The following is a 27,620-nucleotide window of genomic DNA, read 5'->3' as shown; positions in this document are numbered from 1 at the left end:
TGACCTTCCCCCCTCTCATGTGCTCTCTGTCTCTCTCATTCTCTCTGTCTCAAATAAATAAATAAAAATCTTAAAAAAAAAAAAAGAAAAAGGGTGCCTGGGTGGCTCAGTCGGTTAAGCGACTGCCTTTGGCTCAGGTCATGATCCTGGAGTCCCGGGATCGAGTCCCGCATCGGGCTCCCTGCTCGGCAGGGAGTCTGCCTCTCCCTCTGACTCTCCTCCCTCTCATGCTCTCTGTCTCTCATTCTCTCTGTCTCAAATAAATAAATAAAAATCTTAAAAAAAAAAAAAGAAAAAGGGTGCCTGGGTGGCTCAGTCGGTTAAGCGACTGCCTTTGGCTCAGGTCATGATCCTGGAGTCCCGGGATCGAGTCCCGCATCGGGCTCCCTGCTCGGCAGGGAGTCTGCCTCTCCCTCTGACTCTCCTCCTCTCATGCTCTCTCTCTCATTCTCTCTCTCAAATAAATAAATAAAATCTTTAAAAAAAAAAAAAAAGGAATCTGTCTCTCTGGACGAAGGGTGTTTTCAGTTAACTGCATGGTAGAAGTAAGAGTAGAACAAACAGCCCACCCAGGGCAGAGACAGGATGTAGATTCTTCAGGCCTGAACTGTCAGGCTGAGGCCACACACTTATGGATGCCCCACACCCCCCCAGGATGCAGGATGAAGTGTTGTTGCCTTTCAGTCTGGCACCTGCTCATTCATCCTTCCTTCCATTTATCCATTCATCCATTTATTTATCCATCCACCCATCCACCCATCCACCCACCCCCCAACACCATCCACACATCCACTCATTTGTTCCCTTCATTCACTCAACATTTACTGTGTGGCTGACCCCAGGGCGGGTAGGGGGATGCAGCTGTGGCTGAAATGGACATATGCCCCTCCTTGTTCTGACCTGGAACTGAACCAGTGTGGGGAAGGACATCTAAACCCTGGGGTATTTCCAGGACACAGAAGAGGGGACCAAGGCAGCCTGGGGCACAGGGCTGTTTCATGGAGGTGGGGACAACCAAGCTCAGTGGGAGTTAGCCAGGTTTGGGGGGCTGAGGGGAGAAAAGGGACACTCCAGGTGAAGAGGACAAGAAAAGGCCCACAGACCAGCACCAGCCCCAGTGACCAAGCCCTTGTTTCCATCTGGGCCCTGTGCCAGGCGCTGGGTGGTCAAGAGCTCATTTCATCCCACAGTAGCCCCTAGGAGGGAGATATTATGAACTCCATTTTTTCCAGACCATTATTGAGATACTGACATACAACATATATAAGTTTAAGGTGTACGATGTGATGATTCGATACACGTATGTACTGGGGAATGGTTACCACACTGAGGTGATTTAATACCTCCATCCGCTCACATAAGTACCATTTTTTCCTTTTTTTGTGGTGATAACATTGAGGATCTACTTTTTTTTTTTTAAAGATTTTATTTATTTTTTTGAGAGAGAGAATGAGATAGAGAGAGCATGAGAGGGGGGAGGGTCAGAGGGAGAAGCAGACTCCCCGCCGAGCAGGGAGCCCGATGCGGGACTCGATCCCGGGACTCCAGGATCATGACCTGAGCCAAAGGCAGTCGCCCAACCAACTGAGCCACCCAGGCGCCCGAGGATCTACTCTTTTAACAACTTTCAAGTAGATAATACAGCATTATTAATGATCGTCACCATGCTATACACTAAATCCCCGAAACTTACTCATCTTATAGCTGGAAGTGTGTATCCTGTGACCAGTATCTCCCCATTTCCTCTTCTCCCCAGCCCCTGCCAACCACCAGCCTACTTTCTGTTTCTATGAGTTCAGCTGTGTTCGATTGTACATATAAGTGAGAACATACAGTATTTGTCTTTCTCTGACTTATTTCACGTAGCATAATGCCTTCAAGGTCCATCCATGGGGTCACAAATGGCAGGGTTTCTTTCTTTATTATGGCTGAAAAATATTCCAATACAGATTTTCTTTATCTGGTCATCAGTCGACGGACATAGGTTGTTTCTATGTCTCAGCTATTGTGAATGATGCTGCCGTGGACATGGGGTGCAGATATCTCTTCAAGATAGTGAATTGTGGGGGCACCTGGGTGGCCCAGTCGTTAAGCGTCTGCCTTCAGCTCAGGTCATGATCCCAGGGTCCTGGGATCGAGCCCCACATCGGGCTCCTTGCTCGGCGGGAAGCCTGCTTCTCCCTCTCCCACTCCCCCTGCTTGTGTTCCCTCTCTCACTGTCTCTCTCTCTGTCAAAAAATAAATAAAATCTTAAAAAAAAAAAAAAAAAGAAAGATAGTGAATTGTGTTTACTTTGGATAAATCCCCGGAAGTGGGAATGCTGGATCACAGGGTAGTTCTATTTTTAGTCTTTTGAGGAACCTCCATACTGTTTTCCACAATGGCTGCACCAATTCACATTCCTACCAACAGTGCACGAGGGTTCCCTTTTCTCCACATCCTCACCAACACTTGTTGTTTCTTGTCTTTGTGATACTAGCCATTCTACCATGTGTGAGGTGAGAGCTCATTGCAGTTTGAGTTGAATTTCCCTGATGATTAATGATGCTGAGCATGTTTTCATGTGCCTGTTGGTCATTTATATGTCTTCTTTGGAAAAATGCATTATCTCCTTTTTAGAAATGAGGAAGCTGAGTTGAGAGAGGCTGGGTGACTAGCCCAGGGTCACAAAGGAAGTAGACAGGAGAGACAGGACTTGGGCCAGGAGCGTCTGGCTTCAGAACTTATATATATATATATTTTTTTTTTTTTTTTTTTAAGATTTTATTTATTTGACAGAGAGAGACACAGTGAGAGAGGGAACACAAGCAGGGGGAGTGGGAGAGGGAGAAGCAGGCTTCCCGCCGAGCAGGGAGCCCGATGCGGGGCTCGATCCCAGGACCCTGGGACCATGACCTGAGCCGAAGGCAGACGCTTAACGACTGAGCCACCCAGGCGCCCCTATATATATATATTTTAAAGATTTATTTATTTATTCCAGAGAGAGAGAGAGAGGGAAGGAGAGAGAGAGCATGAGTGCACAAGTGGGGGGAGGGGCAAAAGGAGAAGGAGAGAATCTCAAGCAGACTCCCCAATGAGCACGGAGCCTGACGCAGGGCCAGACCCCATGACTCATGAGATCATGGCCTGAGCCGAAACCAAGAGCCAGATGCTCAACGGACTGAGCCACCGAGGCGCCCCCAGAGCCTGTTCTCTTAATCTCCATGGTGTTCTGCCCGACATTCGAAGGGGTTTTCTTCAGCCTCCGCTGATCTCCTCGCTCATTACTCCCAGAAAAGAATCCTTAGTAGTCCCTGACCATTTTTTTCTCCCCTCCACACCTTCATCCGTGCTGTTTCCTCTGCCTCAAATGCGCACACTCATTTCTGCACCCTTTAAAAAGTCTCACCTTTAGTTGAGGGAAATTTCAGACGTGGATTTGAATCGCAGTCCCAGTCCAAACAGTTCTCCACAGCTGCCTGGCCTCAGGAGGTCACTGCTCCTCCCAGAGCTTCATTCTCTAGTCTCGGAAGTGGGCCTGGGAGCAGCACGGACCGTGTAGGGTGTTGTGAGGATCCCCTGAGGCTGCGGTACTCCTGCCCTGAGGCCTGTACCAGGCCATAGCTCAACACGTCCCGGACTCTTACTCCACTCTCAGCTGTAACTTCCTTGTCTTATTTTTTTAATTTTTTTTTTTTTAAAGATTTTATTTATTTATTTGACAGAGAGAGACATAGCGAGAGAGGGAACACAAGCAGGGGGAGTGGGAGAGGGAGAAGCAGGCTTCCCGCGGAGCAGGGAGCCCGATGCGGGGCTCGATCCCAGGACCCTGGGACCATGACCTGAGCCGAAGGCAGACGCTTAACGACTGAGCCACCCAGGCGCCCCCCCTTGTCTTATTTTATTCATCGATTCAGCAACTATTTCCTGGGATCCGGGTTGAACCAAAAAGGTGAGGCCCCATAGGTAATGCCCTGTGTACCATAGACTTTGTTGGATTTATTCTCACTGCAAGACTGTGAACTCTCCAAGGACAGGGCTGAAATTTAGCTGCTTTTCTCGGTCTCTCCCCGATGCCTAGCCCATGGCCTGACCTACAGAAGGCACTCAAGAACTGCAGACGGGACAGGATGGCATGGACTGGACTCGGTATGTTGGATCCCCGCATTCCTGGGGAATCATGAATATGTCCCCGAAACCCGCCACCCACAGCTTCCTGGTCTGTAAAACAGGAATGCTTTTGAAATCAACATTTTTAAAATATTTGTGTGCTGTGCTGGGAAAAATAGCAAACAAGGTAGTGTTCTTGGCTCAGGGAGCTTCTAGGGAAAGGTCTGAAAAGTTAGCGGAAAGTTATCTATTAAAACAAGGTGGTTTGCTCTGATGGGACATATAGGGTGCTGGGCAGGAACAGCTTGGGGTTTCAGAATTAAATATTAGGTGGAGAAGTCGATGGTTTCCTATATGCCGGGCACTGCTGAGTGTTTGACAAGAACTAACTTGTCTAGTCATCATAATTCTATCAGATGGGTACTATTACAATCAACCATTTACTGGGAGGGGTGCCTGGCCGGCTCAGTTGTTAGAACATGCAACTCTTGACCTTGGGGTTAGGAATTCGAACCCCATGTTGGGCATAGAGTTTATGTAAAAAAAAAAAGAAAAGAAAACGGGTGTCTGGCTCGCTCAGTCGGTTAAGCACCTGCCTTCGGCTCAGATCATGGTCTCAGGGTCCTGGGATTGAGCCCCGTGTCGGGGTCCCCATTCAATGCGGAGCCTGCTTCTCCCTCTCTGTCCTGCTCATGCTCTCTCTCATATAAATAAATCTTAAAAAAAAGGGGGGGGGCGCCTGAGTGGCTCAGTCGTTAAGCGTCTGCCTTCGGCTCAAGTCATGATCCCAGGGTCCTGGGATCAAGCCCCGTATTGGGCTCCCTGCTCCGCGGGAAGCCTGCTTCTGCCTCTCCCACTCCCCCAGCTTGTGTTCCCTCTCTCACTGTGTCTCCCTCTGTCAAATAAATAAATAAAACCTTTTAAAATAAAAATTTTTTTAAAAAGTGTTTAAAAAAGAGAGAGAGAAATCAACCGTTCCCCAAGAGAAAGGTCGTGAAGGCTCAGAGAGGTCAGGTAACTTGCCCAAGGTCACATAGCTGGTGAATGGCAGAGCTGGAATCAAGAATCCAGGCCTTCTGACCCTTGACCACAGGTTCTCTTGAATCAGGGAGACTAACAGGTAACACTGAATTTTCCTCTTCTACCTCTCAGAGGACAAATGAGGTCATATCTACAGATTGTGGGGTCTGGAGAGTGGGGGTGTGGGGGTTCCAGGGTTGCAGAAGCACCTCAAAAAAAAAAAGGCCTCTTTTTGGAATCTCAAATGAGGTCAAGGTCTGTCCTGAGTCCCGAGCTCTGAGCAGTTGGGCACATCGTATCCGCTGGGCTCCTGCAGGCTTAGAGCAGAGAGAGGACTGGGAAGACGCGGGGCCTGATGTCCATGCTGTTCCTGTGGGCCCAGCTTCTGCCATGAGATACCTGCTGGTTCCCTGAAATGGAAGGTGACCTTCCTCCCTCACTGCAGAGGGGAGGCCCGTTTGGGGCATTAAGTGTGGCAGCTGCTACAGGGTAGCTGGCCCGGCCCTGTCTCTTGAGATTTCTCCCCACTTTCTTTTGTATGTCCACCCCTGTAACGGAGCATTATTCATGTCTGAAATACCTCAGCAAGTTACAACAGCCCTGCCCTCCACCCAAGATGACACAGCCTCTTTTAGAAGGTCATCTTCCTCCCTACCCTCACCGTTTGACCTCCCCCGCACCCCCCCGCCCCGGGTCGTCATACCCCCCTGCTGCCCTGGAGAAGGCAGAGACGTGACCAGTGTTCCGGCCTGGAGGTGCGCACCGGGAATTCACCCACAGACTCCGTCTTCCTGTCAGCCTTTGGGGCCCCGGGTTGCCCAGCCCATCTGTCAGCCTCGAGCCTTCAAGACCTCCCCCAGAACTGTGGGGATCTGTTAACGTTGACACTTCAGTCTGCCCTGGACAACACCTGCATTTGGGGAAGAAAGTGAGCGATGGTGAGTAAGAGCCTCTCCTAACGGCCCTGCGGGGCCCAAAAGGCTCAGGCCTCAGACCTGGCCGGCCCATTTCCAAGGCGGAAGGAGCCACACCCTTCTGGGGAATGCCTCCTCGTGGACAGTCCCAAGGATCCGGGCTCTTTGGTGGAGATGACCTTGTGCACACACTGGGGCCCACCCACGCCCTTTCAGCCTGGGCAAGTCCTGTTGCCCAATGGCTCCCTGGTCACCTGGTCACTGGGTGAGTGCTTATCATGAATGAAGTCATGACTAAGCTTAGTCATGACAAGCCCATGTTCTGCCGGCACACATGGTAGGCCAGAAGGCCACAGAGGAGCGCCACCCCCCACCCCCCAGCCCCGCCCTGGACCTGGAAGTAACACTGAGGGCACGTCCCCCAGCCCCTCCCCCTTCAGCACTCGCAGGGGCAGCCCCCTCACTAACATACCCTCCGGGGGCTTCCTTCCTTGCCTGTCTCCCCTCCCCCGTCCTCTGCCAGTGCCTCCCAGGATCATTTCCTGAGAAAGACTGTCTTGCATTTGAATTCTGAGTCTGCTTCTGAGGAAACTCATCGAAGACAGCAGTTAACTGCCAACGTTTATCCAGAACTTTCTCTGTGCCAAGCCCCCTGCTCAGTACTTCCCATGTCTTGACTCAATCCCATGACAGCCAGGGCTGTGAGGAAGGGACCGTTACCCTCTGCATTTTACAGACACAGAAACTGACTCAGAGCTGAGGCTTGATGCCAAATGACTCCTCCCATGACCCTTCCGCTAGCAGCCTGAAGTGCTCTCAGTTCCTCAAACTGCTCACCTCCTGCCCTCTGTGGCACAGGGAGGTTCTGTCCCGTGGTCCCACAGCAAGTTAGAGGTTAAACCATCCTCTGGCTCAAGAGCAGGCCCCCAGGCCTCGAGCCCTCACGCTTCATCCCTGCGGTAGGCCGAACAGTAGACCCTCTCCACGTCCCCATCCAGAACCCATGACTGATCCTTTCTGCCGCAAAAGAGGCTTTGCAGATGTGATTAAGTTAAGGATCTTGAGATGGAGAGGTTATCCTGGATTATCTAAATGGGCCCGATGTAATCACAACAGTCCTCATAAGAGGGTGTCTTCCTGTCTCTTTCAGATAGACGATGAAATGGTAACGACACAGAGGGACAGAAAGAGATTCGAAGATGCAGCACAGCTGCCTTTGGAGATGGGAGGCAGGGCCATGAGCCAAGGGGTGCAGGCGGCCTCTGGCACCTGGAAAAGGCAAGGAAACAGGTTCTCCCCTGGAGCCTCCAGAAGGAGCCAGTTCTGCCGACACCTGAACCTTAGCCCAGCAAAACTGATCTCGGATGTCCGGCCTCCAGAACTGACAGAGGACACATTTGTGCTGTGTCAAGCCTCTGCTTTTGGAGTGCTTCCTTAGAGCAGCCAAGGGACCCAGGGGACCAACCGCTGAGCAGCGTGTCCCCCACCGCCTGCCCAGCTGCGGTGCGTTCCCGGCGACAGCAGCGACCAAGCCACCTCGTGGGGCTGTCACCTGGCAGGGGACATCATCAGGCTGCAGGCGAGTGTGACCTATCACAGGGGACACCCCGGGGCTGAGGGACGGCGAGGGGCCCTGCTCATTGTGAGGGGTCAGGACTTGGCCCCCTGCACGAGCTGCTTCAGCAGAGGCGGGAGGGGGAGGGGGAGTTCACCAGGAGGGACGGGAAAGGCCGGCGCCTGACAGAGGAAGCCATGCCTGCCAAGGCCAGGGGACGGGAGACGGCTCAGCCGTTTGAGGAGCTGAAGTGATTCAGTCTGGACAGAGGACAGGGGTGCAGGGAGAAACGGTGGGCGCCGTGTGGTGCAATGGCGGGGAGGGCAGGCTCTGTGAGCCTCGCTAGCTCCCAGCTGTGCGATTAGGGCAAGTCACTTGACTTCTCTGTGCTCCAGTTTCCTCGCCTGCCTGATGAGGATGACACATACTACAGACCTCACGGGGTTCTGTGAGGTTTAAATGCCTGTCCAGCACCTGGAACAGTGTCCCGCACACAGGAGGGGCTCAGTACATCTGCTGTTTACGCCTCCTCACAGCAAGGGCTCATGCAGGGTGAGCCTGCAGTCCAGGGCCGGCCACTGCGAGCCCACATCCCTCTGATGGTGGGACTGGGACGGAGCTACCAGAGCCAGCTAGCATCAGCTCTGGACTTTGGCTAGAAGTTCTGGGAAAGCAGGTCAGCCTGGAGTGGCTGGAGGGCGTCTTTATCACCATGTGGGGTGGGCCTGCCTGAGAAGGAAGCCAACAGAGGGAAAGGCAGGGAGTGAGGCAGATCGTGATGGCATCACCTAGGGCCCCGAGGCCAGACATGCCTGAACCACCCCCTGGCACTGTCTGGTTACAGGGTCCAATCAGTTCTCTTTTTTGCTGTAGGAGTTTTAGCTGAGTTTCTGTCACTGGCCACCAGGAGAGTCCTGACTGGTAGATGCGTGCTCAGTGAACACACATTCACTGACTGAGTGACCATTGAGGGCTCTGGTACTCTCTATAAGTTTGGGGGTGATTTTGTGATAAGGGCCCCCCTTCCCTGTGGGCCCATAGGGACGGGGAAAAGCACTCTCTCTGTTCTCCCCACCTGCAGGCCCTGGCAACCATGTCTAAGGTTCCCTCCAAAGGAAGATGAGGCTCTGCTCAAGGCAGGGGTGCACCCCACCCAGAAGCTGAATCCCTGTTTTTCTCTCCCTGACTCAAATCTCCCCCAACAGGGAAGCTCTCCTGCCTCACTGAGAGAGGAACAGGAAAGGGACCCGAGTGCAAGAGTCCTAGGAACAGGCCAGGGGGTCAGTGCCTTTATTAGTCCCATTTTATAGATGAAGACACCAAGGCCAGGGAGGTTCAGTTACCTGTCCTCAAAGCTCAGGCCCACTGAACAGAATTCTTTTCTTGCCTCCAAACATTACTTCTGCTCCTTTAGCCATTTTCCATCTGGTGTCCTCATTTTTTCTGGCTTTCTTGCCCTCTCAAGTCTAGATTCTCTAATTCATTGCAATTACTCATTCCTCACTCATAAAGAAGAATGTTTGGCCACCCCTGGGTTTGTGTATTTGCTCCATGTGGTAGAAGCTGTGTGTCCTTGGGCCAATGTCTTTACTTCTCTGGGCCTTTGTTCCTTCAACCATGGCAGTGGAGATGGCAAAACATGCTCTTAGGCTGTTTATAAGAACTAAGTCAGTCAATACATGTGAAATGCTTAAAACAGTAAGCCCTTCAGAAGTACTCAATAAATAGCAGCTTTTCTCATTCATTTCCCTCAGAAATTAAATTGTGTTGTATGTCTTGGAATGAAATAGAGAGAAAGAGCCCCCAAATAAGTAAATAAATGACACAACTTTGAAAATTGCGATTTCACCTAATTTTTTCTTTTTTTTTTTAGAGGGTGTGGGGAGGCGAGGAGCAGAGGGAGAGGAAGAGAGAATCTTAAGCAGGCTCCACACCCAGCGTGGAGCCTGATGTGGGGCTTCATCTCATGACCCTGAGATCATGACCTGAGCCGAAATCAAGAGTCAGACACTTAACTGACTGAGCCACCCAGGCGCCCCCTAATTTTGAAGGCTGTATCTGTGTTGGCAGAAGGGCAGCAACAGGAGGGTGGGGTGGGGGTGGGGGTCCCGTGCCTCCTGCTTGTCCCCCTGGCAGGTGCGTAGTATCAGGTCGACCTTCCCATTGGGAGCACCTAGAAAAGGCCCAGAAAGAGGCGCCTGAAATTGGGAGTTGCTTTCCCCTCAAGCCCTCAGGGAGTGTGCTGACTACAGCAGGTAAGAGGCTGAAAAGCTGGCAGAATGTTGGTGTCACGAGGCCTGGGGTCACAAAAATCGGAGTCCACCCCCCTCCCCACTCCCCCGCTGTGGTCGTAGTACCTTGATAAACCCCCCAGGCTCGAGGTGCAACTCTAATAACTGGGAGGAACACATTCAGGAAATTGCATAACAAGAATTTCAGCAGAAAACTGGAAAATATAAAAAAGAATCGAACAGAAGTCCCAGAACTGAAAGATACGATGCTGAAATTGAGATCTGCAGTGGTTAAGGTCAAAGGCAAGCTCTGAGGCACGGCCCAGGTTCTGGTCCTCAGTCAGCCTTTGCTACTTACAATGCCGGTCCTTGTTCCTTTTTGCATTGAGGTGAAAGCCACACAACATACAACAAACCTTTTTAAAGCACGCAATTCAGTGGTGTTTAGGGTGTTAATGATGTTGTGCAAAAACCGGCTCTCTCTGGTTTCAAAAATTTTTCATCACATCACAATATACCCCATGCCTGTTAAGTGGTGACCCCCCATCCTCCCCAGTCCTTCCCTGGCAACCTCAAATCTGCTTTCTGTCTCTAAGGATTTGCCTATTATGGCTATATCATATAAAATAAACCATAGGGGCACCTGGGTGGCTCAGTCGTTAAGCGTCTGCCTTCGGCTCAGGTCATGATCCCAGGGTCCTGGGATCGAGCCCCGCATCGGGCTCCCTGCTCCACGGGAAGCCTGCTTCTCCCTCTCCCACTCTCCCTGCTTGTGTTCCCTCTCTTGCTGTGTCTCTTTCAAATAAATAAATAAAATCTTTACAAAAAATAAAAATAAAATAAACCATAGAGGATATAACTTTTGTGTCTAGCTTCTTTCACTGAGCATGTTCTTGAGGTTCATCCGAGTTGTAGCACATGTCGGTATTTCGTACCTATTTATGGCGAATTATATTCCATTGTACGGATGTACCACATTTTGTTTATCCATTCATTTATTTTTTTTTTTAAGATTTTATTTATTTGAGGGGCGCCTGGGTGGCTCAGTTGATTAAGCGTCTGCCTTCGGCTCAGGTCATGATCCTGGAGTCCCGGGTTCGAGTCCCGTATCGGGCTCCCTGCTCGGCAGGGAGTGTGCTTCTCCCTCTCCCACTACCCCCTCTTGTGCTCGCTCTCTCTCTCATTCTCTCTCTCAAATAAATAAAATCTTAAAAAAAAAAAGTTTAAAAAAAAGATTTTATTTATTTGAGAGAGAGAGAGATAGTGAGAGAGCACACAAGCAGGGAGGAGAGGGAGAAACAGGGTCCCTGCAAGCAGGGAGCCCGATGTGGGACTCGATCCCAGGCCCCTGAGATCATGACCCAAGCCGAAGGCAGACGCTTAATCAACTGAGCCATCCAGGCACCCTATCCATTTATTTATTTATTTATTTATTTATTTATTTATTTATTTATTTATTTAAAAGATTTTATTTATTTATTTGAGAGAGAGAGAATGAGAGAGAGCACATGAGAGGGGGGAGGGTCAGAGGGAGAAGCAGACCTGAGCCCAAGGCAGTCACTTAACCAACCCAGGCGCCCTATCCATTCATTTATTAATAGACATTTGAATTGTGTCTGCCTTTCAGCCCCAATGAATAATGTTTCTATAAAATTTGCATGCAAGTTACTGTGTGCACATTTTCATCTCTCTTGGGTATATCCCTAGATGAGGAATAAGCCCTCGCTTCTTAACTTCTTGTTGCAGTTTCCTTGTCTATAAAATGAGGCTGGTGGTAGTACCGAACTCATAGAGTTACCTGAGACAATTAATGCAAAGTGCTTAGCTTGATGAGTGGCTGCTATGGATTAGAGCTGTTACCCAATGAGGTTGTAAGTATTTGTTGACCTGTCTGCACTGCTAGATCACAGGTTCCTGGAGGGCAGGGGCTTTGGGATGCATGTCTGCACCCCTCAGAGCCTGGCATCCTGCCTGACATGGAGCAGATGCTCAGTAACTGTTTCTGGATCATTTGGAGCCGATTCCTTCCCATACATGGCCTTACCCTTCCCTTAGGCTCTGCCAGTGCCCTGGGGAGCACAGATGTTATGGCCCTTTCTAACCACTGAGGAAAATGAGGCTCCTGGAAGCTGAATACCTTGATTAATGTTACAAGACTGAAGAGAAGCTGAACCTGAACTCCAATTTAAAACCTCAAGCAAGGGTTCATTCATTCACTCAACATCAAATATTTACTGAGCACCTGCTCCATGCCAGGCATGTTCTAGACAGTGGCGTCTTCATGAATTATTTGGAAAGAATATAAATAAATAAGTTATATAGTGTATGTAGGTGATACACTATATGCTTGAAGGTGATCTGTACCAAGGAGAATAAGACAGAAAAGGAAGGTAGGGAGTTGCCAAGGGAGAGATGAGGGAGTTTCAATGTGTATAGGGTGCCAGGGAAGGCCTCACAGAGAGCAGGGCTTGAGTACAGATTTGAGGATGTGAGGGAGTGAACCACGGGGAATGTCCACAACTATGACTTGGGAGGATCAAATGAGAAAGAAGTTTTGGATGAAGATCTTTCTGGACAATGATAATGCTAATAATGAGGACAGCTACCAGTTCTTTTTTTTTTTTTTTTAAATAAGCTCCACACCCAATGTGGGGCTCGAACTCACGACCCTGAGATCAAGAGTTGCATGCCCTACTGACTGAGCCAGCCAGGCGCCCCAACAGCTACCATGCTTGATCAGCTGCTGTGTGCACAGCCCACGTTACCTACATTATTTCGTGAGCCTTTCAGAACAGCCGTGGGAGGTGGGCATTACTATTGTTCCCACACAACTCATCAATGGCTGAACAGGGACTTGAACCTGTATCTGAGTCCAGAATCTGTGTCACGCTTGGACCTCCCGTAGCTTCCTGGGAGGCCGTATGGTGCCGCCGTTCAGAGTTATGCTCTGGAGTCAGTCAGGATGCTCCTGTCCCACAGAGGTATGTGAGGATTACATGTGACAATAGACATAAGACACTTGCTCAGTACCTGGGGCAGTTTCTGTTGTGATTATCATAGTCATTACTAGAGAAGTTTTGCATTTCGGAGAGCCACTGAGTCCAGTGGCTTCCCTCGGGTCCTAACCAACTTGGGATCACACAACTGGTCAACCGTCTAGGCCAACAAACGTGCAAACCTCTCACACCTGGAGAACGGGGGCCCCTCTGAGACCTCATTTAGCTCAGCCAATCACGTTCTAATTGTTCTCGTGTACTTCTCAATGGGTTTCTGTAGCCAACCGCATTCCTAGTTTAGGCTCTAGGGATACCGAGGAAAAATGCTCTGTGAGAGCGCTAACCCCATCCCTCCCCTCAGTTAAAGACCTATCCAGGGCCTCTGGAGGGAGAACTGACCTCCAGCTATTTTGGAAGGGCCTATCTCCTATCAGAAGCTGAGAGCGTATTTACAGTCCAAAGTCCGCTCCAAAGTAAACACGTCATCACATTCCTCACAGCCTGTAACCTCCACAGGGAGAAGCTCTGGCCATAATGGCGCAAGGGTGGTGAGGAAATCTTATCTGACTCCATTTCAGCAGGATCCCACCTAGTTCATGCTTGGTTGGGGACACAGGGGAGAGAAAGGAACAGATCATCTTAAGTCGAATACAAGAGCACATTCATTGCAGTTACTCTCTGCAGTGATGGGCAGGGGAGACTAGATGACAAACGTGGTGAAAGCACACATTTTTATGTGGGTGTGCCTTTGGATTTATCCCTATTGCTTTTTTTCTGCCCATAAAAGACTTTCCTTTTCTGTTCTTTTCTTTCTCCCTCCTTTTTTTTTTTAAGATTTTATTTGGGGCCCCTGGGTGGCTCAGTGGGTTAAGCAGCTGCCTTCGGCTCAGGTCATGGTCCCAGAAGGTTCAGGTCATGGTCCCAGGGTTCTGGGATCGAGCCCCATATCGAGGCCCACATCGGGCTCCCTGCTCCACAGGAAGCCTGCTTCTCCCTCTCCCACTCCCCCTGCTTGTGTTCCCTCTCTCGCTGTGTCTCTGTCAAATAAATAAATAAAATCTTAAAAAAAAATTTTCATTTATTTGAGAGACAGCGCGTGCGCGTACGCAAGCAGGGGGAAGGGGCAGTGGGAGAGGGAGAAGCAGACTCCCCGCTGAGCAGGGAGCCCTATGGAAGCTGACAGCAGATGTTTAACCGACTGAGCCACGCAGGCGCCCCTCTCTCTTCTTTCTTTTTTTTTAAGATTTTGTTTATTTATTTATTTGTCAGACAGAGAGAAAGTATGAGCAGGGGGGAGGGGCAGAGGGAGAAGCAGGCTCCTGCCTGCTTTTTTATATTAATGAAACTATGACTACAGTCAAAATGGGGAAGATATCGATCACTCCTAAAAGTTTCCTCATCCTCTTTTGTAATCTCTCCCTCCCATCTCTCCTCACCTACTCCCGATGGCCCAAGCACACACTGATCTGCTCTCTGTCATTATAATTCGTTTGCATTTTGTAGAATTTTATGGAAGTGGAATCACACAGTATGTATTCTTTTTTCGTCTGGCTCCCTTCACTTAGCGTAATTAGTTTGAGATTCAGCTATGTTGCCAGGTATATCCGGAGGTCCTTCCTTTTTATTGCTGAGCGCGAACAAATCCATTGTGCAGACGCAGGACGCTCGGTTCATCCGTTTACCTGTTAATGGACCTTTGGGTTGTGTCTAGTTTTTGTTAAACGAAACTGGTATGAACATCCAAGTACAAGTCTTTTTACAGACACATGCTTTTATTTCCCTTGGTTAATTACCTAGGTGTGGAATGGCTGGATCACATGGTGGGTATAGGTTTAACTTTTTTAAAGAAACTGCTTTCCAAAGTGGCCGTGCCATTTTACATTCCCACCGATAATGTCTGTTTCAAAACATTAGAGATGCATTTAAGGTAGAAAGAAAATCCTTCAGGCAGAAAGTAAAAGTTCTTATAATACCACCTCCTAGTGATTGCCTGGTTAACTGTCTCCTATAAATCCTTCCAGCATTCTTTGTTTTCTTTATCCACATACAGAATCCAGCTGAGACTCAGAGGTGCCCTGGCCAGCCAAATAATCTGGCATCCCCTCAACTTGATATTTTGATATTTTAAAAACAGTTGTCCAAAATTTACCTAGGCAGGATGTGCAGAAACTGATTTTTCTGTTAATAAAATATATCGTTCCTCTTTCTTTTCAAAATAAAGGATTTATTACATGCACAGAATGAAACCAGACCTTTTAACTTATTTGGAATTATCCTGGAATTGTAGTTGTCCAAGCAGTCTGCTCCTTGGTGCCTGCATTAAAGGGCACGTGATGCAGGTGACAGAGTCACAAACCGCGGGGTCTCAGGGCAGCACACAGCTCTGACCAAGGATAAGCTGACATGACCAAGGACTTGGGAGAACTGTCATCTAGCTGGGCTCTGGCTTAGTGGCAAAGCCAAGAGTTGCCCCTAGTGCTGGATAGAGAATGTTCTAATTTCCCCCAGAGGATGCTCTTTCTCTCTGATCACTGGTTACAACATGGCTGCCCCAGGCGGAAACCCGAGTTAACTGGCACCATGTTTTGATCTAGTCCAGTGCGACTTGGGCTCCCCTTCTAGACTGGTATCCCGCGATGCTGCCTGGGGTGATTAGCCCCGTGCATGTATTATCACATAGTAGTGTTATTTTTATTTTAAAAATGTATACACAAATTGGATTGTACAAATTCATGTTGGTCTGTAACTTGCTTTCCTTTTTCTTTTAAAGATTTTATTTATTTAATTGACAGAGAAGAAGAGAGACAGCACAAGCTGGGGGAGCAGCAAAGGGAGAGGGAGAAGCAGGCTTCCCGCTGAGCAGGGAGCCCGATGTGGGGCTCGATCCCAGGACCCTGGGATCATGACCTGAGCTGAAGGCAGACGCTTAACTGACTGAGCCACCAAAGCACCCCTGTAACTTGCTTTTCTTTTTTTCCCCCTAAACAATACATTTTGAGATCTTTTCATATCAGCCTAGGTAGATCCATCACACTCTTTCGTAAAAAGTACTGAGGTAATCTGATGGACATACTGTAACGCAGTACTTGCCGGATGTAATGAGCATATGAATCCCCCTGGGGATCTTGTTAACCTGAAGGTCCTGATTCAGTGGGTCTGGGGTGGCGCCTGAGATTCTGTGCATGCCCAGGTGCTGACCAAGCTGCCGGAGGGACTACACTTGGAGAAGCAAGGCTACAGTGCATGTGAGGGACCCAGCAGTGAGCAACATTTGGGCTGTTATAAACAGTGCTGCAATAAACATCCTTGAGTATCCAAAAGGCGCACTAGCACTTGGGTTTTCGAGCCAGAAGACCTAATGCTCAACCCACGTCTGATGCTAACTGTGTGACCGTGAGCAGGTCCCTCCTCCCTGGCAATTCAGTGAGTGGTCACAAATGTCTCTCAACTCTTTTAAACCCTGAGATAAAGATAAATAGTCCCTGTCCTTGAGTGCTCTGAGAGTAATAAGTCTAATCCTGGCGTGCAGGGAATTGGGGGAGAGGGGAGTCCACGAGATAAGGATGGAAAAGGCTTTGTCAGCCGTCCTGCCGGCCACAAAGGCAGTTCTGTTCCAGTTGGAAGGCAGTCTAGGTTTGCCAGGTGAGCAGTGGCTAGACAGGGTTTTCTTTAGCAGAAAAGTGCTCTGTGGCATTTGTCTGCACTTTTTAAAAAAAACAAACCAGGCCCATACATAAATCTTCCAAAGAAGCCAGCCAAACTGGGTGGAGGAAAAGAGCCAGTCATTTGCAAACTTTTTTTTTTTTTTTGGTGATTCTAGCAAGACTGGAGAGGGTGGGGTGGGGGGCTGGGCATGCTCTGGGTGAGGTCCACCTTGGGCTGGGAAGGCCTAGAGGGAGGGAATCGAGGCCTGCAGCAGACCCTGTTTCCCCACCCCTGCTGAATGAACAACACACAAATGTCCAGTGAATGGTGGCCACCGCCTTCATTCCTTTAGCAGTATGAGGCAAACTGCTTCTGGCCGTCAGGACTGCGGCCTCTGAGGGACTGAGCGCTCAGAGACTCAGAACTGACCTCTGGAGTTGGATAAACCAGGGTTTGAATCCAGACTCTGACACCGAATCCCAAAGGGACCTGAGCGAGTGACCTGATTTTTTTTTGCGGCCTCAGTTACCCTGTTTGTAACACGGGGATGATAATAACAGCACCAAGCTCACAGAGTTCTTGCAAAAATCAAAAAAGATAACTCACGGACATGAGATGCTTACGCACTCAAGGAAGCAGCCACTTAGGGAATGTCGATAAAATCAGTCATGGAGTCCATTGTGTGAGTCCAGGAAAGACAGGCTTTCACAAATGTCGCTCTGTCCATTCTGGGCTCCACCTTAGTGGGTGGGGGAGTGGGAGAGCGGGGTCTTTCTCCGAGCAGCCTGCCTACATGGCCCCCAGCACCCACCCACATGGCCTGGGGACCTCTGCAGCTGGGGCTGGGGCGGGGGGTAGGGGAGCAGAGCCTTCCCACCTCTCCAGTTGCTGCTGAAAGAACCAGCTCCTCTTTGGAGGCAGAACAAATATTCAGGCTTAGAATTTGTTTCTCTTTCTTTCCAGCAGGGTGTGGACATCGGTGTAAAATTACAACCGAGAAGGCCCCCACCCTGGGGCAAAGATGCAATTGGGGAGGACGGGGTTCATTTTGCAAGTCCTGGTTCTCCACCTCTGTTCCCTTTGGAAACTCAGTCTTTGCTCTTTGATGTCCATTCGTATCATAATCACGACACTATCATGACATTGTCATACGATAATCACGGTAATAATAGCAGTAGTTCTCTCCTAGATACTTACATGCTAAGTGCTTTACACATGGCTTCTCATTTGTCAGAACCTCCCCTCCCCCATGGTATATGGTTAATGTGGGTTACAAGCAAGGACACAAAGTCAGGGGCAGCCCGGCTCCCTGCTCTCAGTCCTGACTATTACCTTTCTTAGCCCTTCCTGAGGATCCAGCCTGTCACTCTGTGACCTTAGGCATAGGATTATTCCTCTCAGCTTGTTTCCTTACCTGTAACATGGAAATAGCAACATCACTTGAGGGGCATCTGGGGGGCTCAGTCAGTTAAGCATCTGCTTTCAACTCAGGTCATGATCTCAGGGTCCTGGGATGGAGCCCTGTCAGGCTCTACGCTCAGCGGGGAGTCTGCTTCTCCCTCTGCCTCTGCCCCTCACCCCTGCTTGTGCTCTCTCTCTCTCTCTCGCTCTCCTTCTCAAATAAATAAAATCTTTAAACAAATTATTAATAACATCACCTGGGGTTTTTCTGCTGATTAAATGAGAAAATGGCAGCACACAAGAAATGGAAGCTTCTATTTTTATTTTACTACTTTTACTGTTATGAATATCCTGACATGCTACCATATCAATGGACTCCAGGATGCCAAGAAAGCACAGAATGCAGGTTCACCTGGGACCCCTTCCACAGGGTTGGGGTTCCTGAAGTGTGGAGGTGGGTTTCACATATAGGGTGGGGTCCTAAGGTTCGTACCCTGGTGAGAGCGTTATGGGTCTCCAGCTTTTTTTTTTTAGAGATTTTATTTATTTATTTGACAGAGAGAGAGACACAGCGAGAGAGGGAACACAAGCAGGGGGAGTGGGAGAGGGAGAAGCAGACTTCCCGCGTAGCAGGGAGCCCAATGCGGGGCTCGATCCCAGGACCTGGAATCATGACCTGAGCCGAAGGCAGACGCTTAACGACTGAGCCACCCAGGCTCCCGGGTCTCCAGTTTATTAACTGGTTTATTTCAATATCAAGTATCTCCCTATATCTGCCTTGTCCAATATGATAACTCCCAGTAGCCAAAGGCAGCTATTGAGCACTGGCAATGTGCCAAGTCTGAATTAAGACATGGCGTAAGTGGGGCACCTAGGTGGCATGGTCAGTTGAGCATCTGACTCTTGGTTTCAGCTCAGGTCATGATCTCAGGGTCGTGGGATCAGGCTCCATGCCAGGCTCTGTGCTCAGCGGGGTGTCTGCTTGAGATTTTCTCTCTCCCTCTCCCTCTCCCCCTCCCGTTCTCTCTCATTCTCTCTCTCTAAAATAAATAAATCTTAAAAAAAAAAGACATGCTGTAAGTACAAAATACATGTCAGATTTTAAAGATAGTAATATATATATAATATGTATATATGTGTAAATATACATACATATATATAAATATGTATATACTTAAACATCTTGATTGTATGTTGAAGTTGTAACTTTTTGGATATACTGGGTAAGATGACCAACTTGTTCTGGTTTGGCACAGACATTCCTGGTTTCAGTACTGAAATGAAAGGCCTGCAGCCCAGAGAACCCCTTAGTCCTGGGCAAACCAGGACAGTTGGTCATCTTATTATTGGTTAAAATACATTATTGTAAATAATTTCACCTGTTTCTTTTTAAGTGACATTTAATTAGTAACTGTTAAGCATTACTAGAAAATTAAAAATCATAATGTGGCTCTCATTATATTTTCATTGGACTGTACAGACTCTATTAGGTCTTAAACCCCCGGCTACACCCTGCCAGGGGATGGAGGTGACAGGTGCCCTCCTTCAGCAACTGGCACAGAACACGGCAATGAAACCTTAGCATAACATCAGTGGTGTGACCGCATAGGCTGTGAAAGTGAGGGGACTGAAGGCTGGGCATGGGGTTCCCAAGTTGGAGAGGAGAGACGAAGACATTCTAGACCGAGGGAACAGTCTGAGCAAAGGCATGGAGGTGATCAGGCGAACTTCCTCACAGTTGCTTGGAAAGAAGAACCCCTTCCAATCCCACTGATTTGGCAACTCATATGACTTTGAGAAGTAGGCTCACGGCGCTTCAACCTTCCACTCAGTGTTCATGCTCAACGTTCAGCTAATCTCTTCCTCGTGGATGTCTGTGCACCTGCTGCCATCCAGCCATATCCACGCTGACCCGTAGGGGCTACTGCTCTGCCTGTGTTTGCTCAGTCAGTTGATTCTTACTGAGATCTCTCAGGGATGCGGCAGATTGCTGTCAACATCTGTGAGTAAGAGACATGGAGGGGAGCCATGGCTCCTTCCAGACACAGACTAGAGTCTGCTAGGGAAAATGCAGCTTGTTCCAGATTTCTCAGGGACTGGTTGGGAAGTTTGTTCATTTTGCCTGGTTTCCAGTTACATTTATAAAATGCTTCTTGTGGGGCCAGGCACTATGCTAGTTTTGCTTGTGTTATCTAAAAACCCTAGGAAGAGGTGTGCTATCCCCATTATTACCTAGACGAGAAGCCTGAAGCTGGCATAGGTTATTTGTTCAAGATCGCACAGCCAAAACAGCCAAAATTCACCCCCAAAGCCTGGGCTTCTCATGTCCTTGAGCTCTTCCACTCTGGGCAGTTCTTCTAAGAGATTAGAGAAGCCCAGGACAGAATTTAGAAAACAGAGAGTGGGTATTTATTAAGTGAAGGCCTTGCCAGGCAAAACTGTGGAATGTGTTGGTTAAGATGCCACTTGCAGAAATGCCTACCTGAGTTGTTCAACCCTCATCCTTTATCAAATATTGAGAAGAAGTCATCTGAAGACCTCATCTGCTTCCTCTCCTTGTTTCTGAAGCCCCTGGCTGCCCACCTCCATGGTGATTGCTGAGTCCCCTTCACCCCCCATGAATCGCTCCCTGGAAAACTCTCAGGTTTCTTCTGACTGGGTGGAGATAATCACTGGACTTGTCCTAAAATGGGATGTCTCAGCTCCGGGTGAAGTGCGCTGGATATTTACATGCAGATTTCGTTATTTGTGTCAAGACCTGGTGAAAACAATTACATAAGAAAGGGAGCAGTTAGCTCCAGTCTTACCTGGCAGGGAGGAGGACCCTCAGGGAGTGAGACACAGGCTGATAAGTTGTGATGGATGAGTTTGGGTGGAGAAAGCCTGAGGAACCAGGAGCCTTGGGCATGGGGGAGGCAAAGGTTACCAACACTGGCTCTAGTGAATCTGCAGCTCAGATGGTGTGGACAAAGGCAAAACCCAGGCTGAGAACAGGGTTCTCAGGGGGCCCTTACACATAGCGCAGACGGTGGAGTTAGAACCAGGTTCAAGTCCAGCTTTGTCTAGTCCTTACCAGCTGACCTCTAGCAAATGTCTTCACTTAATCACTAAGGAGTGGAATGATTCTTCAAGTAGTTATTGCCTGCCTATTATGGGCCAGGGCCAGGTAATACACTCTCCCCCTACCCTCCACCCCTACCCCAGGCTGTTTGGAGCGTTTCCAATAAGTGAGGCAATCTGTCTGAAAAAACACTTCAGTGTTGTATGCAAATGACCCCTTTGTATAAATGTTACAACCACAAATCTGCTGGCTTCTCCTGAGCAACCATCAGGCTGGAAGCCCTTGACTCCATCCTGTCCAACTCCTCCCCCCCAGGAAGACTCCCTGTCTCTAAGCCTAGGTTATGTGTCGCTTCTTGGGCCCAGGACACTCTGTGCTCATACACACCTGGATTCCAGTTCTGTCTATACTGTGTGCCTTGGGCAAGTCGCTTCACCTCTCAGTTAACTCTTGTCAAACTGGGCCAATAGCAAAAGAACTGCTTAGCAAAGCTCTTGCCACAGGGACAGAGCAGGTACTTAGGAAATGCTAGCTGCTACTTTTATAATTACTCAGCTCTTGCCAGAAGAGGACTGGCCTGGGTTTCTGCCATATCCCAGCACCTAGCAGAGGGCTTAGACGAGTACACAGCACGTACTCAATATATGGTATGGGTAGGCAGCATAACAGTCCCTAAAGATGTTCAAATCCTAATTTCCAGAACTTGCCAATATTATAATTACATGGCAAAGGAGAATTAAAGTTGCAGATGGGATTAAGATTGCTAATCAATTGTTTTAAAAATACCCTGGATTAACCAACTGGGCCAGATGGAATCACAAGGGTCCTTAAAAGAATTAGAGGAAGGAGTACCTGGGTGGCTCAGTTGGTTAAGCATCTGACTTTTGATCTCAGCTCAGGTCTTGATCTCAGGGTGGTGAGTTCAAGCCCTAAGTCGGGCTCCATGCTGGGTGTGGAGCCTACAACAACAAAAAAAAGAGGAAGATGTACGAAGATGTGACTATAGAGAACAAGAGAGATGACAGAGTGAGAAAGACTCAGCCTGATGTTACTGGCTTTGAAGATGGAGGAAGAGGCCACAGCCGAGAAATGTGGGAAGTTTCTAGAAGTTGGAAAAGGCAAGGAAATGGATTCTTCCCTAGACCTGCAGAAAGGAATGCATCCTGCCAACACCATGAGTTTAGCTCAGTGAAACCCATGAGGGACATCTAAGCTATAGAACGGCAAGATAATAAATTTGTGATTTTTTAAAAAAGATTTTATTTATTTTTATTGGACACAGAGACAGATAGTGAGAGAGAGAACATAAGCAGGGGAAGCGGCAGGCAGACAGAGGGAGAGGGAGAAGCAGGCTTCCTGCTGAGCAAGGAGCCCAGTGTGGGGCTCGATCCCAGGACCCTGGGAGGATCATGACCTGAGCCGAAGGCAGCCGCTTAACCGACTGAGCCACCCAGGAGCCCCAAATTTGTGATTTTTTTAAAGGCAAAGTTTTGGTAATTTGTTACAGCAGCACTGGGAAACTGATATACATTGTGCAAATTATTGTTTTGGTTTTTTAAAAGCTTTTATTTTTAAGTAATCTCTACACCCAATATGGGGCTCGAACTCACAACCCCGAGATCAAGGGTCGCGTGCCCTACTGACGGAGCCAGCCGGGTGCCCCATTGTTCATTTCTATTACTGCTCCCAAGCTGTTTGTGATAGCTGAACTGTATTTTTCTCTCCCATTACTCTAGCAATTCCTCAAGGTCTAGGAATAATTGTCTTATTTATATTAGTTCTTAGGTGCTAAGAGGGCCTCGCACACAGTAGGCACTCAGTAAGTGCTTCGAATGATAATAGTGTAATTCACATGAGTTTAATTAATACGAAGAGTAAAATGTCCATTCCTTCACGGTGTCCTCCACTGCCTAACACCGTGCCTGGCTACAAAGCAGGAGCCACTGAACCTATAGGTGGAACTCCCCCCCTTTCCCTCGCCGCCACCGCCCCTGTCCATCCTGTCCTACCTCTGCACGTACCCTATTCCGGGACCGGAACCGGGACCTGGACCATGATCTGATCCTTAAGCCGAAGTCTCCCCACTGGCTTCCTTTCGCCTAGGTGGAGAGCACAGAGCGCGAGGTCCCGGGACGCTTTGGAGGCCGCGGGTGCAGTGCACGCTTCGGACCGCAGGGGGCGAGCGTGGCTCGGGAACTCCCGCCGAAGGGCTGGGACGGGGCGGGGCCTCGAGGGCGGGTCGGCTCAGTGCGCAGGCGCCGGTCCAGACGCCTCGCGCGGCCACGGGCAGGCGGCCGCAGAGCAGTCCGGGTCGCGGCTCCAGAAGCACCGAGTTCGAGCCCCGCTCCCGCTCCGCTTTGGTTCTCGCTACCCGGGCCCTTGGGCCTCCCTACGCCAGTCCCCGGCAGTCGCTGCGCATTACGCTCTCCTGCCGCCAGAATGCCGGTAACCGAGAAGGACCTGGCGGAGGACGCGCCGTGGAAGAAGATCCAGCAGAACACCTTCACGCGTTGGTGCAACGAGCACCTCAAGTGCGTGAACAAACGCATTGGGAACCTGCAGACCGACCTGAGCGATGGATTGCGGCTCATCGCGCTGCTCGAGGTGCTCAGCCAGAAGCGCATGTACCGCAAGTACCACCAGCGGCCCACCTTCCGCCAGATGCAGCTGGAGAACGTGTCCGTGGCGCTCGAGTTTCTGGACCGTGAGAGCATCAAGCTCGTGTCCATCGGTGAGTGCCCTGGCTCGGCCAGGCGCCGCGGTGTAACCTCCGGTCCCCGCGCGTGCGCCGGGGGCGGGGGGGCGGGGGGGGAAGGCTAGGGCCCCCTGCCGCGCGCCCCTAGAGCGCCCAGGAGCTGAGGGCTGGGTGTGGGCGCTGAGGCGGGGGGCGTTGTCCTCCAGGGGGGTGGGGACGCCGGAGACCTAGGCCCCCTTCCCGGTGCTTTTTCCTGGGCTAGGACTTAGTACGATAGCTTCCCGCCCGGCGCCTCGCCATGCGTCCTTGGGGGGCTGTGGGTCCTGGGCTTGGGTTGGGGCTGCACGGGGAGAGGTGGGGCTGTGGCATTTCGCCGCACCCGGGGTGCCTCTGCGGGGTGCTGGAAACCTCTGGTCCGCGGTCCATGGAAGTGGGGTTCCATGGTCAGATGCTCCCCGAAGCGTTAGCCCCGCTGCGCCCACGCCGATGCGCCCAGCGTCCGACGAACGGGCGTTGGCTCGGACGCCCTGCGGGAGACCTGGGGAGGGAATGCTCTGGGACCCTGGGGCCTCGCCGCCCAGGTGGGAACGGGCACCTGGTACCCTCCCCTGCCGTCTCGGGCTTGAGTGTGGGCCCCGAAGTGGGGAGGGGAGTCGTGGGGGTGTGTCCTCCTCGCTCCCTCCGCTCCCAGCTCAGCTCTGGCCGGGTGCCTCGGGGTGAGCCAGCTCTGAGTAGAAGTGACCATTTAGGGGCAGTGGTGGTATAGAAAGTACTGTTTTGTAGAGAGCCCACACTAGTGCGCGCTGTGTGCCAACAGCCTTCCAGGTTCTCAGTCCTTACACATCCCGCCAGTTGGGGTGTCCTTAGACCTATTTTACAGGCAGAGGGGGTCCAGAGGGTTAATTGACGTGCCCAAGGTCATGGAAGTAGGAAGGGTCTAGCTGAGAATTGAAGGAAGTGGGTACAATGAAAGGAGACTTTGCATTCCTCTCCTTGCTTTCCCCACACCAGGGTCTTCCTGAGAGAGGGAGGGAGTTGGTGTTGGGTTCCTCTCCCCAGAGCTGGGAGAGAGAATGAGGGTCAGGTCCCCACTATGACCTGGGCTAATTGAAAGTTTCCAGGAGGGTCACATGGCTGCTGAGGGTGTGGGCTGTGACAGTAGGGGCGAGGGGTGTATAGTGTGTGTGTGTGCACTTGTATGTGTGTAGAATATGTATGTATACACAGCATATATGTATAGAGCATGTAATGTGTACACGGCATGGGTGTGCAGAGAAAGTGTGTGCATCTACATTGTGTGTGTGTGTGTGTGTGTGTGTGTGTGTTCTGCCAGGGGAGCGTCTTGCGGGAGGAGCTGACCCATGCCTGGGTCTGGGGTCTCTTCCTGAGAAAACCAGGCCTTAGGTGACTTCTGTGATAGGAAGAAAGGGGGGTGGGTGTGGCTGCTGGGACTTTCTCCACAGCACCAGACAATCCGGGACTGCCTAATTTACCAACTGTTTACAGAAGCTGCAGCTGCTTGAAGCATGGTTTCCCATCAGTGCCCTGAACTTGGGGGCCTCATTCTAGACTTCGTCTGGTCCCATCTTTCTACTCAACCCTCATGGTTTTCATTCCTGAACTCACCCAGGCCATAGCATCTTCCATTGTCCTGACATTCCAGGGCTTAGCCTCCCCTTCTCTGGTTTTGGCCCTGTGGGCTATTGGCAACTTTTTGCTGTGGACCTCTTCCCACCACAGGCTGCATTGTTTTATTTTATTTTCTCCTTTTAAATGATTTCTTGGATGATACTCCCCAAAGTGGCATGCCTGGGTCAAAGAGTGTGGCCACATTTATGACTCCTGTCATTGGCTGTCTTGTTGCTCTCTGGAAACATCTCGCTGTAAACAGGTTTTCCAACCTCTAGAGCCTGGAGGGAGACTTGCCTGAGGGCCAGAACTCCTGTGGGGGTGATGCCTGAGGCCTCTTCCCCCTGCCCCTGGGGGGAAGTCACATGCAGCTCGGACTTCAGTTCACGTATTCCAGCCGGGTTGCCTTGTGCTGGCAAAGACACTGGCTGTAGTTTGGTGTTCAGCGTGTTCTGTTCATCATCCCATTGATCACCACGTTGAATCCTCAAGATTTGGTTTTCTTGTCTACACAACGATCTGCTTCAGCAAGTCACTGGGGAGGGTAAAGGGCTTGCCCTAGTTCTGCCCAAGTGCTTAGAACATGGTTGCTGTTATTTCTGTGGTGGTTGTTAGTATTATGATACCCACTGAAAGATGAGGAAACAGGAGTGAAATAACTTGCAGAGGTCACCCAGTTAGTAAGTGGTGACTGAAGGCCAGGCCTGTCCTGTTGTGAAATTGACCCTTAACGGACCTGCTTTTCAGTGGCAGAAATGAGTAAAACACAGCCCCTCTCCCCTAACCAGGGAGCCCCTGTTAACAGCCAGTTTTGCAAGTCTGGGATGTTGAGGTGGCAGCTGGACACCCACACTTTGAGCCTCTGGTCTTGGGCAATCTCCAGACTTTAGGTGAGTGACAGGATGAGGGTCTCCTGAGATGAGCGTCATGTCAGGAGGTGAGCAGAATCGGTTTGCATCTTGCATCAAGGTCAGCTTGTTGAGGGAATGGCTGCCCTGTGCTCACTGGTTGGGGGAGGGGGGGAGGTGGTATTTCCTGCTACTTATTGGATGGTGTTCTACTCCAGAATCTGGGAAGGTATCTTTGAATGAATACAGCGTTTTGTGGACTTTGGATAACTTCCAACAATGCACATTACTGAAATCAGAAAGAGTTGTGTACCGGCGCCCAGCTCTGAGACAGGAGATGGCCAGAAGCTGCCAGAGGACGGGCTTTTCTGCCTAGAAGTCACTGAAAGACAGTTCTGGCTGTGGATTCACATTTGTGAGTTGTTGTAAGGTGGGCCCATTCTAGGCTGCATCCAAGCGTTGAAGAGTTTCTTCAGTTTCTTGTTCTGTCTTGGGCGTTCAGAGCGAGGCCCCAGCATTTTTAATCCTAGTTGCCTGCCAGGAGTTGGCAGTTTTATTTACTTGTTTTTCCAAAAACCTTTTTGACACTGGGCAGCTCGGCCAACTTGGAGAGAAAGGGGTCTCCCAGCCCAAGAATGACAATCAAGTCTGCCTAGACGTTTGGGTGGTGTGTTTTGGTTTGATCCTTTAGAAAAAGGAATTCTTTCCTTTTCAGAGGATGCGGTCTGACCCTAATGTTTACTTAAGGTGCCTCTGCCAGGCCAGGGCCCCAGAGCAGGCGGGTGGGTGTGGGTGTGTGTTCCCAAGACCTTGGGTCACTGGGCAGGGTTTCCAGGGTGGTGGGTCACCACGGGACTCAGCCCCTTTTCCTTCCTGTTGTCCCGCCCATACCAAAATCACATACCAATACCGTAATCCTAAATCCAGTTCTTTCCTGAACTACCTAGCAAATGCCAGTGAGTCTTTTAGGCAAAGGTAGTAGACAATGTTTTAAAAGTAGCAAAGTGGCAAGCGACCTCAGAATTAACAAGGTCTGGGCCATTTGCAACAAAGTAACACAGAATGAGATGGGGCTCTTGTAGTAGTTCAGAGCAAAGATTCTTGGTTCAAATCCCACTTGCCACTAAGTAGCCATTAAGAAGCTTCTGCGCCTTGCTTTCCTTCTCACTAAAATGGGGGTGATAACTACCTCCTTTCAAAGGTGGTTATAAAAATTAAAGAACTTAATATTTTTAAAAATGTTTGGCAAAGTTTGTGGCACATAGTAAGTGCTGTGTGAGTGTTTACTAAATAAATACAGTGCCGTCCAGTAGTAGTCTCAGAATTCATTGCTGGAGGGTTTACACAGTGAGAGGACGTTTAAAATCGGTGCCGCACTGGGGAGACCAGCTCCGTTGGCTCGTGTCGCTGCTGCTTTGCTATAATAGGGCTGTGGACTGGCCTCGTTGGAAGGGGAGGGCCCCTGGTTATGTTACGGCCGCCTCTGGGGCCCATTCATACCGGCTTTGTTTCTGAGACCTGGACTGGAGCACGGGG

General features: G+C 49.9%; 1 protein-coding gene and 1 long non-coding RNA gene across 9 annotated transcripts in view; one reads left to right on the top strand and one right to left on the bottom strand.

The window, feature by feature from the left end:
* Positions 1–14,115: 14,115 nt before the first annotated feature.
* On the bottom strand, positions 14,116–23,076 carry LOC135364759 (uncharacterized). 2 transcript variants are annotated; one of them, XR_010412443.1, is made up of 3 exons: positions 22,922–23,076; positions 21,765–21,871; positions 14,116–20,609 (listed from the first exon to the last, which is right to left on the bottom strand). It is a non-coding gene; the product is annotated as an uncharacterized LOC135364759 (long non-coding RNA). The 2 variants fall into 2 exon arrangements; XR_010412445.1 differs by having other exon boundaries at positions 22,934–23,076.
* A 132-nt stretch (positions 23,077–23,208) lies between these two features.
* The window catches only part of FLNB (filamin B), a 141,809-nt gene continuing 137,397 nt past the window's right edge, over positions 23,209–27,620 (top strand). For all 7 annotated transcript variants that reach the window (XM_045862084.3, XM_045862083.3, XM_045862082.3 and 4 more), the window contains exon 1: positions 23,209–23,643. In XM_045862084.3, coding sequence (XP_045718040.2) covers positions 23,352–23,643 — 292 coding nt within the window. In that variant the 5' untranslated portion in view covers positions 23,209–23,351. The remainder of the gene's footprint in view (positions 23,644–27,620) is intronic.

The sequence above is a fragment of the Mirounga angustirostris genome, unplaced genomic scaffold (genome assembly GCF_029215605.1).
Source record: "Mirounga angustirostris isolate CCGP_5_RB_7025 unplaced genomic scaffold, mMirAng1.0.hap1 SCAF_1, whole genome shotgun sequence".
Classification (NCBI taxonomy): domain Eukaryota; kingdom Metazoa; phylum Chordata; class Mammalia; order Carnivora; family Phocidae; genus Mirounga; species Mirounga angustirostris.
The sequence above is the reverse complement of the archived record's forward strand: the minus strand, read 5'-3'. Positions and strand labels throughout refer to the sequence as shown.